Source organism: Saimiri boliviensis, chromosome 11 (assembly GCF_048565385.1).
Source record: "Saimiri boliviensis isolate mSaiBol1 chromosome 11, mSaiBol1.pri, whole genome shotgun sequence".
In the NCBI taxonomy this organism is placed as follows: Eukaryota; Metazoa; Chordata; class Mammalia; order Primates; family Cebidae; genus Saimiri; species Saimiri boliviensis.
The window spans coordinates 55188272-55207314 of record NC_133459.1 but is presented as its reverse complement, the minus strand read 5'-3'; the positions used below and the strand labels follow the sequence as shown (position 1 = coordinate 55207314).

Sequence of the window (19043 nt, the reverse complement as noted above, 5' to 3'; positions counted from 1 at the left end):
TGAGCATCAGATACGAGGCCAAAGTGTTGGAAGGGTTATCTGCATGGATTTGGAATTTGTTTATTGCAATGAGAGTAGTAATAAAGAGGAGTAAGCCAGGTGCTAACATCATTAATAAATAAAAGGGAGTGACCAGGAATGTTGTGGAAGACATCAGTGGGAAGCAGGAGGTTTAGTTCGATATGCCCTTTGCACGCATTGGTGATACTGAGGAAGAAAAAATAATTTGAAAGCAGCAGTGACAAGCTAAGAAAACACTTTACTCCACTTTCTGACCCAGGAAGAGAGGAGTGTGGAAGGGGAAAGCCATGCTTGGGAGAGAAGCCATGTCCTCAGGAAAGAGATGAGTTTGAGTTAGAGCAAAAAGGTAGAGGACAAGTTCATAGAAGAGACTGAGGACATGAGGAAGTTTTCAGACTGAAGGTTAGGGAGGTTGGGGAAGGGTGAGAAATGGGATGCAATTGGTAATACTGCAGAGGTCTGTGGGGAATAAGCCCTGTGTTTCAGACCAGGTTGGCTTTCTCATGGTGACCAAGGTAAATGGGGATGTAAGGCTCACTGGCCTCATGTTTTAGGGGAAGACAAGTCATTGGCTAACTATTGCCTCCCACTTGGGCTGGGGCTAAGGCAGCATAGTGGTAACGCACAGGTTATTGAGGTGAGGAAAGCATATGATGTATGAGGACCATCAAGACTCTGAGCTGCCTTTGCAGTCTGCAGTGGGCAGCGTCATGGCTGAGGGAGAGCAGATGGCATATGTGGTTGCAACTAGAGGAGGAGCAGCCTCACCGAGAGCACTGGCCAGGGGCTGGGCACTTAGGAAGTTTGTAATACTTAACTGATACCTTATGCCCCACGTGGTGAGTAGTATTGGCCCCATTTTACAGATGCAGAGAGATTTAGTAGTAGCTTGTTCAAGGTCACATATTTAATGGAGCTGGGATTCTTGCTCATACCCAACCTAGAGATTAAAAGTACTTATTTGACTTGACAGATAATGGGGGTGCAACGATTGGTTCTTTTGTCTTTACATAGGACGCTTTTAACCTTTCTAACCTTAAGCTTTAATGTCAACTAACAACTACAGTGTGAGTTCAGAGGGCAGATGGGAAGATTTCAAGCACTTCTGTGCTCTGTTGTTCCTACCCCTTCACAGGAATTAATCATTGGTACCAAGAATCCAGACGGTTTCACCATTATTATAGCTTTTATAGTAGTGAAGGTTGAATTGAAGCTCTTTTATTCATGAAGGGTGACTCAGATGCTATACTTAATCAACTTCTACTTCTTTCCATCTTAGATAGGATTTGACAGCTACTACTGCCTCTCTTCCTGGGCTCATAATTTCTTGGCTTTTGCTCCCTTCTCTTTGCCTTGGATCTTGAGTCTGCATATTCCTTAAGGCTCTCGGATGTACTCACCACAGAGGAAGGTTCAGACTTGTGATTAACCATTGCCATTGACATTGCCACTGCTTCTCCCTGTGGAAGGCAATAGTTAGCAGTGTGTGGGCATTCAGAAATGAGTTAACCTTTACTTTCCAGTTAAAAATGTGCATAAAATGGTATCATCTCCTTTTGGAACTTATGTATATTTTCATGACCACATTCACTTACCAAGTCATTACTAACTTATTGAGCACCTGCAGTCCTTGTCCAAGGCAGCTTATATCTACAATGAATGCCATTGAAGATATAAGGCAGAGAGCTGTGACATAGAGAGGGTTACCTAGCAGCGTGCTGCAGCAGGGTAAACTCAGGAAAGGACGAAACAGCTGTCTGTGCCATGCTTTATAAAGCAGAGATCAAGACGTGATTTGACACAATTTATTATCCCTTGCAAATTTACTTTGAAAGGGAATAACACTGAGTTTTGTTATTTGGTTCTGCATTTTCCCATCATCTTTTAAATTACATTAAATGAAAACTACCTTGAAAAATCCAAGATACATGGTCACAATGGCCATGTTATTTATTAACATTTTAAAAGCTGTGCCAATTATATTAACTAAGTGTTTTGTTCACGTCAGTGTAAATATCAAAACATCTGAAAAAGTGTCTTAAAAGCCAATGCAAATTGGCTTCTTGGGATTTTGATTTGTTTCAATGGTGTGATTAGAGCTACAATTATTTACAAAATCTCTAAAGTGAATGTAACATATACAAAATTGATTATGATATTTTCATGAATTAAAGGAAAAATTTTAAATTAGAGCTCAATTTATAAGAAAGGGATATTAGCAGAATAAAGAAAAACAGTCCTGGAGTTATACAGACTTGGATTCAAATTCCTGTATCATTCTCTAACTACGTAACCTGGGAAAAGTTACTTAACCTCTGCTACCCTACCTATAAAAAGGGGTCAGTAACAATGCCTAATTGGTGCAGTTATTGTGGAAATTAATTAAGATATAATACATAAGGGTTGTTAATAAGGATGATGAGAATGGAAAAAAATATAGTTATCAATTTTATGAAACTAGCAAAGTGGAAAATAATCTTCCCACAAAGAGATTACAGCATCTATGCTCACATGATCAGGTATTAGCTTGTGTCTAGAAAATTATAGCCAAAAAAGTTTCTAGACCCACCAAGCAAATTCTTGGGTTGGAGGAGTTCAGAATAGAGCATATGGGCCCCAAAGCCAAGTTGCATGAGTTTGATTCCTAGCTTTGACCCTTCCTTGCTATATGACCTTGGACGGGTCACATAAGCCCTAGATGCCTCACTATCCTTGTCTGTATCCTGAGAATACATGGGTTTAAATGAGTTAATGTATATGAAGTGCTTAGAACAGTGTCTGGTATATGGTAATATCATGTGTCTGCCCATTTTTGTTATTATATTATTATTCCTTAGATTTCTGTAACATAAACACTGAATAAAAGGTATCTGTTTGATGGAGTCTTTTTCCCTAATGACTAAATACGTTCATCTAAATATAACTGCCACACTTAAATAGCTGAGATTCAGACTTCCAACTATTTTACTCTGGTCTCTTCATTCTTCTGAAATAGTAATGTCTTTGTTTTTCTTGAATGCTACCTCCTTGGTTAATTTTCATATCAAAGAGATATACCCTTTCTGTTTAGAGGACACCACTGTCTTTTATCTTAGGTTGTTCCCACAATATCTCTGGGATTGTTTTGGCCTGTACTTTCCAGATGAGGTATTTGAAGCTTGCCCAGTACAAATCAGAAGTACCAAGCTATTTTCCAGGGCTATTTTTAGGGCTGTCTTTTGACACGATAGCAATTAGATCATTTATTTCCTTGGGCATTCTAAACTACTTTCACAAAGATGATGCAGGAAAAAAATTAAGATTCTGCTGAGTTACAGTTCATGTATTACGTGAACCAGCTAACTTTTCTAAATATCTATTCACTGATTAACTCGTTCATCAAAGATTTTGTGGGTCACTTCTGTCACTGCTGGGGATACCAAGATAAATAGGATACTGGCCCTGTTTCAAGGATGTTCTAAAAGACTTGTGAATCAAGGATTCATTCCTTCACCACATTTTTATTGAAGCACTGGCACAATAGCAGTGGGCAAATACTGAACTACAAACAAAGTCCCTATCTTCAAGAACTTACATTCTGATGGAGGGAGACAGACCCTATGCTGGGTTTTGATAGTGCTGTAAAGAAAAACAAACCAGGCTGTACTGACCAGTGTTTTTGTTGCTGGTGTTGAAGACAACCAAATCTGTTATTGTAAATATGAATGAAAAAGGATTTATAAAAAGCAAATCCTTTTAAGAATTTTAGGAATTCCCAGAACTGAGAAGAAGCTTAGATGCTATAGCTAAGGGAATGGGCCGGTTCCTGTGTGAACCCACCAATGCTCCTACCCATTACACAGCACAGGAATCTCTGCCAATAGATGTTCCCCAAAGCATATGCTCTCCCCTGAGTGGCCATACCCTCAGGGGCTCATTTCTCAAGCCATGGACACCTCTGTCGGGCAGAATTCCAGCTGAAAGAGTGCCAGGGAGTGGTGGTTCCAAGCTTTCCAGGCTCTGTGCTAGGGGAAGGCTCACTAGAAAGGGTTGGATGAGCCAGTCTATACCTAGAGTAAGGTAGGTAGAGAGTGGGGAGATGCTGCTTTACATAGAGTGGTCATGAAAGAAGAATCAGTTAGAAACTGCCTTTAGCTGCTCACCAGGAAACTCATCAGTAGTGCCTCACCGACTCTGAAGATTAAGCCCAATGACATTAAGACTTCGCCTCTCCTTGCTCCTCCAGGCTCATGTAACTGCACACTGGGGCTTCAGTTATGTGGAATTGCTGCTGCTTCCCGTATATGCCATGCTGTTTCCCAGGCTGTGCCTTCTGTGTTCATGCTCTAGACTGCCTTCCTCTGTTCTTTGCTTGGCTGACTGTTTAAGCTGGGAAATCCCCTCTAGCAAACCTGCTTGGCAACCAGGTTTGCATCATAAGCCCCTTTTCTACGTTCCCTCCACAGACATTGTGCTATATATTTAGTAAGTTCCTGTATTATGTTAAAACAACCAATTTGTGTCTGTCTCCTTCATTTTCTGAGTTCTGAAAGGTCAGATTGCCTCATTCATCTTCATAACCCTAGTATCTAGCACATAGTAGGCAATCAATAAATATTTTGAGATGACACAAGTTAAAGTTTGAACAAGGAGGTATTTTCTAGTTCAAGAAATTAGAAAGATGAGCATTGGAGGCAGCACTTTCAAAATTACAGCTACGTGAAAGGGTAAAACAGGTTTGGAAGAATGTCAGCAACTTGGTGAGGCAATATGGAAGTAAGCGTGCTGGGGGAAGCCCCAGTGTGATGTTGGAGCATTAAGAGGGTTCGGATTAGGGTGAGTCTTATATGCTAATCAAGAGTTTGAGCTTATTTGAAAGCTTTGGGGATGCCAAATTGAAGGTTTTAAAGCACATAAAGCACTTGTATGATCAGATTTGTTTTTAAAGAAGTTTGTCTAACAGCTGAGTAAATGGTGGATTAGAGGGGCTAAGAGTAGAAGCAGAGACCATGAAGAACTCATTCCAAGCAGTAAGTGAGAAAGAATAAAAGGGGTTCATGGGCTGCTTAAGAGTCCAGATCAATGGGGTCTGGGGACTGAATGGGGTGCAGCTGAAACATGAAATGGTTTTAACCAGAAGGTTTTAACCATGGCCACCTTCCAAACCATCTTCATACAGTTTTCCTCATGTCCTCAAACCTGAGCTTCCACCTATGGCTGATGAATAATAAAAAACAAAATGCATCACATCTATTTCCCATTGGTTGTAAGGAAAATAAAATCTAAATATTAGAGTCAGAAGGGGTTTCGGAGATCACCCGGATCAACCTCTAATTTGATGTAAGACTGAGCTAGAGAGAAGAAATTACTTTTCTATGTAGCTCGGAAAATCAGTGGTAGGCACTGAGTCACTATTGAATAATCCATTTAATTCTCCACATAGCACTTTGTCTCTAAAATTTTCTTGTGTACTTGCTTATCTCCTGCCTCTCCTTGACATTACAACAGAGCCCTTGACTGTGTAAAACAATGTTAGGTCTGAATGTAGATACTTAATGAACATGTGTTGAAAGAGTAAAGAGCCAGGCATAATCAGGTTTGCTCCCCCCAAACCAGTGATCTTTGCATAGAATCTTGGTTTGGAGGTTATCAAATCCATAATTCTATCTCATAGGGCTTTGCTTAATTAATCCTATAGAGACTAAAATCTACTAAGCAATAACATTGTTCAGTAGTAGTCCATGTGGCTTCAGATAGTGAAGAACTGAAAATAATCATTGTATTACTTTAAAAATATTAACCACTGACAAACTCACACCCATTAGGATGGCTATTGTAAAAACAAGTGTTGGTGAAGATGTGGAGAAATTGGAATACCTGTACACTGTTGGTGAGAATGTAAAATAGTGCAGTTGCTATGGAAAACAGAAGGGAGATTCCTCAAAAATTAAAAATAGAATTAACATATAATCCAGCAATTCCACTTCTGGGAACACACTCAAAAGAATTGAACATAGAGTTCCAATGAAATATCTATACACTTATGCTTACAGAAGCATCATTCATAATCGCTAAGAGATGGAAGCAACCCAACTACCCACTGATGGATGAATGAATAAACTGGATGTGTTATATATACACTATGATATATTATTTAGCCTTAAAAATGAAGAAAATAAGACAGTTATAAAAAGACAAATACTTTATGATTCCTCTTATACAGTACTAGAATAGTCAAATTCAGAGACAGAGTGTAGAAGGAGAAGGCAGAATATGGAATAGTTTAATGGATATGGAGTTTTATTTTTGCAAGATGAAAAGAGTTCAGGAGATTGGCTGCACAACAATGTGAATCTACATAACACTGCCAAATTGTACACTTAGAAATAGTTAAGATGGCATGTTTTATGTGTATTTTACCACGATGTACAAAATATTTATGTGTATATTCAGTTATCTCATTTGATTCTTACAATAACCTTGAACTGCTGTCAGAAATATGTTTCACTTTATCGCGAGGACAATAAGGCTCAAGGAAGTGAAGTGAATTGCCCAAAGCACATAAATGAAGAATGGCTAACAGAGTCTCACACTCAGATCTCCTGATTTCATGCCCAGTGCTGGCTTCTGCTACATCAAGGGAGAGAAAGTGCAGTTGAATTAACTTGTCTTCTGGGTGCATGTGTGTGTGTGTGTGTGTGTGTGTGTGTGTGTGTGTGTGTGTAAGAAAGAGAAAGAGAGGGAGGGAGAGAGAGAGAACAAAGAGATGAAAAAGGAGAGAGAGTGCATGCACATAAGCTCCCAGACACTTGCTTCATGCTTCTTGTTCAATTTCCCTCCCTTCCAAAATCTTCAGAAGGCAGGTGTGAGTCAACTGTAAATATAGTGAGAAAAGGTTGCCCAACATTTTGATGGTGAAATCAAAAGTCACTGCCATGGAGATGGTCTGTGTACATGAAATTAAAAACCTTTAAGATATTCAGGAGAGGATCATGGCTCTTATTTTTTGCAATGGCTCCACTAGACATTATCCTACCTCTTGTGAAAGCAAAAGATGACAAAACACATTTGTAAAATCTAATGATGGTCAGATGCGGTGGCTCACGCCTGGAATCCCAGCACTTTGGGGGGCCGAGGCAGGTAGATCACGAAGTCAAGAGATCAAGACCATCCTGGCCAACATGGTGAAACCCTGTCTCTACTAAAAATACAAAAATTAGCTGGGTGTTTGGCAGGCACCTGTAGTCCCGCCTACTCGGGAGGCTGAAGCAGAAGAATCCCTTGAACCTGGGAGGCGGGGGTTGCAGTGAGCCGAGACTGCGCCACTGTGCTCCAGCCTGGCGACAGAGCAAGACTCTATCTAAAAAAAAAAAAAAAAAAAAAAAAATCTAATGCAGTCTAGGTGGGAGGAAGAAAGAGCAGCAGGAAGAACATGGAGCAGGAGTTAAGCCTACAGCTACCTGTCCCGACCACCAGTCAGCTCACTGTATAAACCCATCACGCTCCTTCCTCTGCCCTAAAGACTGGGCTCCCATTGCTACCACAATTTTCATGTAGCAAATTGGAGCTGAATTTAGAGGGAAGAGCATGATCATTTCCCAAGGAGAGTTAAAAATGCAAGAGGGTTATGTGGCCTCTGATAAAGAACTTTTTATTTAGCATGGACCTACTATGTGTCAGGCACTGTAATGGACATTTCACATATAATGGCCCTAATCCTTCTACTGTTTGATGATTTATTTTTATGAGGCACTTGGAGGGAAGATCACCATATTTTCCTAGAGGAGAAAGAGTGGAGTCTTAATATGAACGTAGGTCTGTCTAACTCCAAAGTTTGTTCTTTTCTCCACTCCATAATGTTAAGTTCAACAGGCAAGATAGAAAAAGCTATGGAAGTACCAAGGAGACAGGAAACAAGTTAGATATGTCTGTCATCCACAGGTGAAAGCTTTTTTTTTTTTTTTTGGTTTTCATTTTAGGTTCAGAAAGTACATGCACATGCTTGTACACGGGTGAATTGTGTGTCACTGAGGTTTGGTGTATGAATGATTCCATCACCTAGGTAGTAAGCATAGGATCTGATAGGTAGTTTTTCAACTTTTACACCCACCTCGTTCCTTGACCCCCTGATAGTCTCCAGTGCCTTTTGTTTCCATCTTTATGTCCATGTGTACTCAATGGTTAGCTCATACTTGTGAGAACATGCAGTATTTGGTTTTCTGTTTGTGTCCTTTGCCCAATTTTTAATGGAAATATATATATATATATTTTTTGCATATTGAATTACATTCCCTAGGTAAAATATTGATGGAGAAGTAGGCAGTGAATTGCAAGAAAGGTGATGACAAGCTGAGGGGGATGCATTTGGTGAAGGAAGGATGCAAAGCAAACTCCAGGTGATAGAGAGTAGGAGGGTCTAAGAAAATCACAAATAGTGCTTTTTGGTTTAAGGGTAGTCGTGTGGTTGGAGATCATAATTCCACCCACTTTTGAGCTTGTTGGGACAACATTGTGAAGAATCTTGAATTCTGTATAAAGCAGTTTGGAATTTATTTTTATAGGCAGTGGAGAGCCCTCAAAAGTTTGTATCAAAGTTTGCTGTTTTTAGTACTATCTATAGGAGTTCTTCATATGCTATGAGAAAATTAAACATCCCTGAAGTGTTTAAGGAAGAAACAGTGTTTTCATTCTATCTCATATAGACAACAGCATTGCTGGCTAACATTGCCCATTAGGTAAGCAGTTGCATTATACCAATAGCTAGAGCACTTTAACACAGTGAGATCAGTGAGATCTCACATACGGTAAGATCAGCTAATCACACTGGCTTTTTTCTTGGAATAATAAGACACTTGTTTTTTGTTTGTTTTCTTTCCATTTTTGTTTTTGTTTTGTTTTGTTTTGTTGTTTTTGTTTTTTGTTTTTTTGTGGGTTTTTTTTTTTTTTTTTTTTTTTTTTTTTTTTGCTTTAGGAAGGGGTAATAAACTTCAAGGAACTGCGAGCCAAATTTCAAAATCTTGATGCTCCACCTCTTCCAGGACCTGTTCAATTCCCGGCAGGTGTTTCTCCAAAGGGTGACATTGGAGGCACACAGTCATCTCAAATTTTGACCAGTGGAAAACCCCTCTCATCCGACCACAAGAATCTTCCACCATATCGTTCCAGTAGTGAGTCCCAGCCTCTTCAACCTCAGAAAACAAAGCTGACTCAGAAGAGTGAAATTTCAAAATGTTCTAACTCCCTAGGGCCTCTAGTAAAGTCCACTGTATGTTCTGCAGTGAGTTCACAGAAAGCTTCTCTGCTGTTCAATGTGACTCAATCAAATGTTGAGTTAACCACTAAGGAAAAAGTGATGGTGGCCAGTAGCTTCAGAAACAAACTCTGGAACTGGGAGAAGGTTTCAGCTCAGAAAAGTGAAATGTCATCAGCCCTTCTCCTTGCCAACTGTGGAAATAAGTCCTTCCATCTGGAAGGACAAAAAGGCATGGGGCTTACTCCAGAGGAACCCAGAAAAAAGCTGGAAACAAAAGGAGCCCAGACTCTTCCTTACCAGAAGCACTTGGTGACCCCCAAAAAATTACTTACCATCTCTGAAGATCCCTGTTTCCTAATTTCTCAAGATATCAGGAAGGGCTGGGAAAACCCACATCCTGAGAGGAGCCCAGCAAGCAGCACCTACCAGCCTATCTATGAGTGTGAGCTTGCCAGCCAGGCCCCAGGTAACAAATGTGATCCCCATGGGAAAGGGACTAGGGAGGGGTTGTCATGTTTTCCTACTTTAAAACCTGTTGACTCACAGTGGTTATGTATGTGACCTGGGCAACGCTGCTCGAAACTCTCAGCGTGATATTCTACATTCTAGGCCCATCTGCTAAATTGAAATCTTGGGTTTGGGTAAAGTGCTTAATCTTCTGGAGGTACATTGTGAGATAGTTTTTTGGAAAACCTGGATTTGAATCCTACCTCTGCTTTTACAAACTGCATGAATTCAGGCAATCTATGTAATGTAACTTCTTAGAGCCTGAGTGTTCTCTTATAACTCAAATCTGTCGCCAATTGTCTGTCTTGGTAAACAACACAATTATCCTCATGATTTCTCAGACCAAAACTTAGAAGCCATGCTCTATTTCCCTTCTCCTCCCTCATTCTTCACATTGAATCTATCAGCAAGCTCTTGGTTTTGCCACCAAGCTCTTGGTTCACCTCAGTATTACGTAAGTTATAAAAAGGATAAGGACTGGCTGGGCATGGTGGCTCATGCCTGTATTCCCAACATTTTGGGAGGTCAAGGTAGAAAGATCACTTGAGGTCAGGAATTCAAGACCTGCCTGGCCAGCTAGGTGAAACCCCATCTCTATTAAAAATACAAAATTAGCGGGGCATGGCGGCCTGTGCCTATAATCCCAGCTACTTGGGAGGCTGAGACAGGAGAAGCTTGAACCTTGGTGGCAGAGGTTGTAGTGAGCTGAAATTACACCACTTCACTCCAGCCTGGGCAACAGAGCAAGACCCTGTCTCAAAAAAAAAAGAAAGAAAGAAAAGGAAAAAAAAAGATAAGGACTGTCTGTTTTGCTACCATATCCCTAGCACCTAGAATAAGAAGACCAGATTGAGTGAGTCCTCAAAAAAAATTTATTGAACAATTGATTAAGTGGATGGAAGGGTGGATGGATGGATTGCCTCCTTACAACCTTGTATGGTTTCTTTTTGTACTTAGAACAGAATCCAAACTACGTGCCTTGTGGTCTTCATGGCCCTGCGTTGCTGGTCCCTGCTACGTGTCTGACTTATCTCCTACCTGTCTTCCCCTAGCTCTCTGCCCATAGTCAACACACTAGATTTCTTGCTGTTCCTTAAACAGACTTTGTAAAGGGCCTTTGTTCTTGCCATCCCCTCTTCCTCAAAAACTCGTGACTTTAAGCTTTCGTAGCTGCATTGAGATCTAAGTTCAAATAAAACTTTCCAAGGTCAGCTTTCTCTATCCTCTCTATATAAAATGTACTGCCTCAGCAGCAAGAGTTCACACTTGTCATAGTACCTCATTTCCTTCATAGAACGAATAGATCTCTGTAAAGATCTTGTTTGTTTATTTACTTGTTTACCATCAATCTCTTGTTATTAGAATAAAAATGTCTGAAGGTAGGACTGTATCTGTTCTTGTTCTCAACTCTATCCCCACCTCCTAGAACAATGCCTGGAATATAGTAAATAAATAGTTATTGATGAAGGGATGAAGAAGAAGAAAAGACAGATGGGAAGAAAGATGTATGGGAAGAAGGGTGGATGAGAGAAAGGAAAGAAGGATGGATTATCTACCATCCTTCAGATGGAGGATAATTATCTACCATCCTTCTGAAATGGAGCTATTGAGAGAGTTAAATGAGATAAGTGTGTTAACTGCTTAGCACAGTGCCTAGTAAAAGCTAGGAGCCCAATTAGTAAGTGATAATTAATATTCACTATATCGTCTTCCTAATTTGATAACAACTAGTTTTTGACAACATGACCTGTAATTAAAGCCAAAGAAGAGAGGAACTTTGGGCCTGGGTTTCTGAAGCTGTAACCCCCTATGGGTGTAGCAATAAGGAAGCTTTCCTCCCCTCCAGCTGATGGAGGAGAGCACAGGAAGTCTCCCAGGGGTACATGCAAAATTCTAGGCCACTTCTTAAATTTTAGCATGAATGGCATGTGTCGTCAACTACTGTCTTACGTAAATCAAAAATCAAGGCAGTTGGATTACATAAGATTTTGTGCTATTTTCAGTGTAAAGGGCAAATATGATTGTCATATATAATATTAGACTTTCTGTTGGAGTTGGATTTAAGAGTGCAGAGAATAAATATATATAAAATTGGAACTTTCCTGGAAAATTCCAGGACAGAGGTGCCCAGACATCACAAAATTAGCCTTGAAGCCAGTCCTAGGCTGTGAGCTCTGGAAATCCCAGATCAGTTCTTATTCCTCTTTGTAGAGCTGGTATTACTTGCATGTCATAAATGCTTGAAGAATCCTTTCAGTTAATAATCACAGTTTCTCTCCTGTGAGGTAGGCCATGTGCTTGGTGCTGGGGGATCTGTATGACATCATCCCCACCCACAGGAACCCAAGTTTAATGGGAACAAAGATCAGTGCCTCCAATGCGCCAAGATATTGATGTACTGGTATTAACAATGTGCTACAGGGATACAAATCAGATGTTGATTTTGGCCTTGATTCCTGTGAGAAATTAAGAAAACCTTTCTAGAGAAGGGGTGTCATTGGAGCAGAGCCTTAAAATAATGAATTGAAATTTGCCAAGAAAGGGAATAGTGTTGTTCCAGAACCAAGAAAAACATGAACAAAATTTTGGATATATAAGAGCTTTTTAAGGCTATCTAAATTAAATCTGGTGGAGAAGCCAGTGATGCATATGAAAAATATTTGTGTTTTAAGTGAGGGGAAGTAAGGTATATAATATGCCAAGCAAAGACTTTAGAAACACAGATGGGGGCCATGTGATATAGAAATGGCAGAGATTGGTCGGGCGCGGTGGCTCAAGCCTGTAATCCCAGCACTTTGGGAGGCCGAGGCGGGTGGATCACGAGGTCGAGATATCGAGACCATCCTGGTCAACATGTGAAACCCCGTCTCTACTAAAAATACAAAAAAAAAAAGAAAGAAAAAAAACTAGCTGGGCGTGGTGGCGCGTGCCTGTAATCCCAGCTACTTAGGAGGCTGAGGCAGGAGAATTGCCTGAGCCCAGGAGGCGGAGGTTGCGGTGAGCCGAGATCGCGCCATTGCACTCCAGCCTGGGTAACAAGAGCGAAACTCCGTCTCAAAAAAAAAAAAAAAAAAAGAAATGGCAGAGATAAAGTGACTAATATCATGCTGAGGAAATCCTTAAAACAGCAGCATAGCAACTGATCAGGTTTAGTTATTGATCAGGGCAACCTGGTTGTTGGTGGAGAATAGATTAGAGGGGACTGAGATGGAGGCAAGGAAACCAGTTTTACCCAACAAGGTATGAAATGGAAATAATCAGAACTATGTTTTTTTTACTGTCTGTGTTCAGGAAAACAGCCAGATGTCAGGCATCACCACCTTCCCAAAATGAAGCCACTGCCCTCCATCGACTCTGTGGGTCCTCCTCCCCAAAAGCCTTCAAGGCCCCCCATCGTGAACCTCCAGGCCTTTCAGAGGCAGCCAGCTGCTGTTCCCCAGATTCAAAGGGAAGGTAAGGAACCGTGCAGGGCCCTCCACATGGCCTATCAGGAGTCACTTCTGTCTCCACATCTTCTCCCAGGTGGCAATGACACTGCCGCTTTTCCATGAGGCTGGACATCCATCACTGCTTACTCTCATGCAGGGGCTGTGGCAGCTTGCCCATGAAATGAAGTCTCTGTGGGAACTGGCCCCTTATTGCTCCTGGACCAGCCCACTTCCCCTGAGAACAAAGCATTTGATCACCGGGAATCTGTCCAAGAGGAAGAAAACAAAAAGTTGCTGAGCAGGAAGGCATTAAACCTTTGTGTTTCCCACAAACCTGTGTTGTCAACACAATTGGTGCAGGAGAAGTGGGGAGGGAGTGAAAAGGTAGAAAGTCAGTCTGAACTTGACCTCAGATCCTTAGGGGGGGGCCCTTAGGCCTCTGTGATCTGTAATTAATTGAAAGCCTACACCCCCAAACCCTCTGATCCCTTGCAGAAACTGAAACATCCTTGGAAGCCATTTTTCTGTGCTATTTTGTGTCTTCTTCTACTATTTAAAGGAACACCTCTCATCCCTCACCACTCCCACCACAATCTGATCTTGTTGACATTTTCAATGACTTAGCTTACGTTTGCTCTAATGAAACACAAGGTGAACATACACTTTGGGAAAAAACGTACTGCTGAGCTAACATTTGCTTTACTGCGGCCATCAGCACCAGCAGATGGTAGGTACACTGAGAGAGCTAATGCAGTCTTTGTTCATTTTAACTGCTTCGGGCAACTTTATGGTTAAATTACTCTAACTTCATGATTCTCAAACTTGAGTGTATATCAAAATCACCTAGAGGACTTATTAAAACACAGATTGCTGGGCCCCATTCTCAGAGTTTCTGGTTCAGTTGGTCTGAGTAGGAGCCTGATAATTTGCCTTTTAACAAGTTCCCATGGGGTGCTAATGCTGCTGGTCCAGGGACCACATTTTTGAGAAGAAAATTCTATGTGGGGAGAAAGGCTCTTATTAGTATATTTTACTGATATGGCCACATCCAAATCAAAGAAGGATAAGTGTGATTTCTACGCACATTAACTAATTCAGGCCTCCAATAACCTCTCTGAATGAGGAGAATATTAATCAAACAACATAGAACAAAGTGCTAAGTCTTTTGTGATAAAATGGACTTTGTAGATCCCAGCTCCTGCACTCACTAGCTATTTAAGTTTGGGCGTGTTAATCACTGGAATTCATTTTCCTTATCTATAAAATGGGAATAATTTTCTTTATCTATAAAATGGGGATACCACTGATTTCCTAGGATTATTGTGTGGATAATGAGCCTGGAAAGAGCTTAAATAGTGCTTGGCATACCAGGAAGTGCTCTGTAAATGTTCAGTGTTATTTCAAGGAAACATTGAGCAGCTATAATCTCTGTACCAGGTCCTATGATGAAAATGAGAGATTAAGAGATAAACCCCACAGGGGTTCTGGTCTTTATGGAGGTCAAAGTCTAATGCAAGAGATTGTACCCGTAAGCAAGAAATTATACCGTAAAATGTGGGTGAGTGCTGCAATGGAGGGACAGGCATCCCCTAGTGCTGGGATGGAGGGAAGGAATGTTTGGGGCACAGTCAAGCTTCCACTCTTCACATTGTCTATGGGGTCAAGTCACCGCACAAGCATCATTCACTTTAACCAGGCTGCTGCACACTCCTGTTTTTCACTCTGCCTCTTTCTCTTGCAGTGACTGTGGAAGAGGGTTCCCTACCTTCAGAGAGGTGAGTACATGTTCCTTAGTTGTGTAGGAACATAGCCCATCACAGAAGCTACTTAGCCTGCCCCACAGCAGGCAGTTAGCACAAGCCAAGAATCTGTATTTCTCAGAAAGGTTTTAGAAAGAGTGAATTTATAAGCAATAAACTGCAACTTTTGTTGTAAACAAAAGATTAAATAAATTGCATTTAACTATGTGCTGACATTAAGTTGCAAAGATAGTCCTTGGAGGTACTTTTTTTAATATACAGTTGGGTTTAGTAAATTGAAACATCAGCCTTCATAGTCATAAATCGAATTAGAGGCTAAAGAATGCTCTGGGCAGCTGGTATGATGTTAGGAATCAGTAATGGGATAAAGAATGTTCTATTTTTGGTGCACTTCTTCTAAGAATTTTGTCATAGAAGTATCAGTTCATTAACTCACTTAACCAAATAATATCTATTGAGACCTTTGATGTGTCAGGCACTCAGCTGGCTATTTTATACAGACTTCTCATTCTGTTGCCTCAAGAGGGGTGCACAGTTGCTGCTGCCACACATTTTATAGCTCCAGACACTTGGGCTCAGAAAGTTTGCCACTTGCTGAGCCATGATTCCAACCCAGATGTGCCATAACTTCATTGATTATAGACCTCACCTCCCTTACAAAGATGTTCCTGTTCTGAAAAAGGTTAGTCTTAGAAGGAAAACCAAACTTAACAACAAATAATCATATGACATTATTCTTTTATCAAATGTTTATGACAGAAAAGTGTGGTAAGTTTTGTAATAAGGAAAGGATAAGATTCAGAGGTTGCACAAGGGAGGAAGTTGTTACATTTCCTTGAGTCAGGGAAGTCTTTACAGAAGTATCAATTCTCCATTGCTAGAATAATGCTACATGCTAACAATAAAACTTTCATTGCATGCATGAGTCTGTGGGGTACAACTGATCTGGGCCAGGGTCAGCTGGGGTTGCTCATATGTTTGCAGTTGACTGCAGGCTATCTAGGCAAGTTTGCTGATATTGGCTGAGGTGGCTCACACATTGCGGGGAAGCTTACAGTTGGCTGATTTCGGATTGCATTGACGGGATAGCTGGGCACCTTGACTTGGCAACATCTGTCTCTCCTCATCCAGCAAGCTAGTGCAGGGACACTCTTCTTACAGCTGCTGCTAAAAGCAAGACAAGCCGAATCACAAAGCACTTTGCAAGCCCTCGCTGTGTCACAGTTGCTAACATCTTATTGGTCTAAGCAAGTAATGTGGCCAAGCCCAGAACCAGAGTGGGAGGGTGCTGAAAGTTTCCTGGCAAAGGGCAGGGATGCAGGAAGGAGTGAAGAATGGGGTATTGATCCAACCAACCTATCCCTGAAGAGAAAACAACTGAAATGAGTATTGAAGATGCACATTTGCAGCAGAGCATAGAAAGGGACACTGTAGGTAGAGGCAACACATCTAATTTGTGTGTATAGAAACGGTATAGAAATGGGATTGTAGAGGTAAACAGGAACCACGTCTTGGAGGATCTCGTACAACAGGAAATTGATAAGACAATCTTGTTCAACAAGGAACTGATGGTGTGGTGTTAGACACAATTTATGTGCTCTGAGAAGTCCTGAGTTAGTCGTCCCTTTGAAAGAAATAAATGACATCACAAGAAAGGTCAGTGGAGAAGTGTTTTCTGTGCATTTGTGTGAAAGACAGAAAATACTCTAAATAGCTCAGGCAATGATTTGCGTCATTTACTCAATGAACACAGTCCCGGTATGATAGTTTAAAGGGAAAATGTACCTCTGCTGTACTCTCAGTTGCCCTTGGTTCTTTCATATTGTGAGCATCTCAGTAGGATTATGAGTGTAAGGTGACTGTTGTGTTTAACTAGATACTTGTTTTTCCTATGGTTTGGTTCTAATCTAAGCCGACCCTTTCTCTGGCATTTAAATCAAAGAAACAGTAATTTGTTTCAACATGGAGGACAAACTTGCTGTGATGGCCCATTGGTCAGTCTCCACATGGTACCTACCATCTTCCTAAGGGATTTACAGGGTCCATTTTAACTGTTCTGTCCTTTCACACTGATTTGGGAACCTAATCTCCCTCTGAAATGAGGTTTCACTAAACGGCAATTATGATATGGGTCATAGCACTGAAAAAGTGAAAGACTAAAGACATAAAGAGGGGCCAGAAAACTTAGGGAAACTTCGTGGAAGATGAAAGACCTGGAGGTGTATCCCGCATAATAGGTAGGATTCGGTGGGTTTACATATGTGTTCCCTTTTGTGAGACTATGAAGTGGTGAGGCAGGATATTGTTCCCTGATAGAACCACTGTTCTGACATGTAGTTGATTTGTGATGTAGTTGATGGGTGGATGGTTGAATGGGCAGATGGACAAACAGACAGACCAATGGATTTTTATTCTATAACAAATAAATAGAACATGTTTGAAAGCAAGGAGGTTGAGAAGGAAATAAACAGACAAAAGGAGACTCTAAAGAGAAGGAAATAAACAGACAAAAATATTCAAATATGTACAATAAGAGATGAGGTTGGGTCCTACAATGCATTAAGTGCCATGGTAAAAAGTTTGGAGCTTATCTTGCCAATGTTAAGTTAGTTTGAACAAGTAAATGCCGTAATATGCAGTAGCTTTAGCTGTAACTTCCATGGAAACTGGCACTTGTTTGGGAAAAATGTCTTCCATGTTCATGGTATTAATCTTCCATTCAGATATTAGATTAGAAATAGTATATGTAGGCTCTCATTACTAGGGTATGTGCTAATTATCTGAGGCAGCCAAGCCACATAGCACAAAGCTAATGAAAGCCTGGGTTTTGATCCAAGCCCTAGAAATTAACACCTATGTAAACTTGGGAACATGCCTTAACTTCTGCAAAGCTTAAAACAAAAAAAACTTTTGCAAAATTCTTAAAACATCTATGTACTACATTCTTCTCTAAATTAAAACTCTCATTATTTTCAATCATATTGTATAAAACAGGAGTGTTTGTGTTCTAGCTGTGTTTCTTTGGATGCATAGTTTCATCATCTTAAAGATCTACATCCTAAGATCTACTCAGTTTCTATTTTTCCGAAATGATGATGATGTTGTTACCTAACTCATACAACCGTGGTGAGGGTAAATAAAATAATGACCTTAAAGTGTTTAGGGCTGTGCCTAGCATCTAGAGAGTGTTCAGTAAACCTTGCTTAGCTATTATATAACCTCCCAGCAAGGCAAGAATCTATGCTCAGAACTTTAGTCTCTTCAAAAATTCATTGACAAGGAGCTCAACACCTGGAGAGTCTTATGTTTTTCTTTGTCAGAGCCAATTCTATTCATTCAACATGTGTTTATTGAGCATCCACTATAGGCCAAACACCTACATACATCGAAAATATAGCAGTGTACAAAATAAAATATCTTAACATGCACAAACACATACACACGTGTACACCTTTATTTATTTATTTATTTATTTATTTATTTATTTATTTCAAAGTCCTTCAAGTTGATCTGGAAAAAAAAATTGGCCTCCCTACTCAAACTCTAAACCATCTATCTAAGATCTACTTTTTGGTACAACAGACATCACCTTTACCCCTTCTTTATGTGACAATTCTTAAAACATCTAAGGACTACATTCCTCTCTAAATAAAAACTCTCATTATTTTCAACTATAATATATAAAACAGGAGTCTTTGTGTTCTAGCTGTGTTTCTTATTTTATTTTATTTTATTTTTTTAAAGATGAGGTTTCACCATGTTGGTCAGGCTGGTCTTGAACTCCCGAACTCAGGTGATCCACCCACCTTGGCCTCCAAAGTGCTTGGATTACAGGTGTGAGCCACCATGCCCAGCCTACTAGCTGTATTTCTATGTATACATATTTTAATCATCTTAACTCAGCACACCTACAATAGCCATCTTTCAAAATTTCCAGACCTCTTTATATTGTGTATAAAATATAAGAGGTGGCATTGTGTAAAGGAACAAGTACGGATTCTGAAGTCATATTGGCATAGATTTAAACCCCTCTTCCAGGCCTTAGACAAGTCATTTAACAGTTCAGATCTTTGATATAAACATCTGTAAAGTGGA

General features: G+C 40.4%; 1 protein-coding gene across 9 annotated transcripts in view; it reads left to right on the top strand.

Annotated features, from left to right (window-relative positions):
* FYB2 (FYN binding protein 2) overlaps positions 1-19043 on the top strand; it is a 109280-nt gene that overhangs the window by 19252 nt on the left and 70985 nt on the right. For all 9 annotated transcript variants that reach the window (XR_012512420.1, XR_012512421.1, XR_012512422.1 and 6 more), the window contains exons 2-4: positions 8972-9719; positions 13052-13213; positions 14930-14963. Coding sequence is in view for 6 of the 9 variants with exons in the window: in XM_074380878.1 (XP_074236979.1) it covers positions 8972-9719; positions 13052-13213; positions 14930-14963 (944 nt within the window). In the remaining 3 variants the exon portion in view is untranslated. The remainder of the gene's footprint in view (positions 1-8971; positions 9720-13051; positions 13214-14929; positions 14964-19043) is intronic.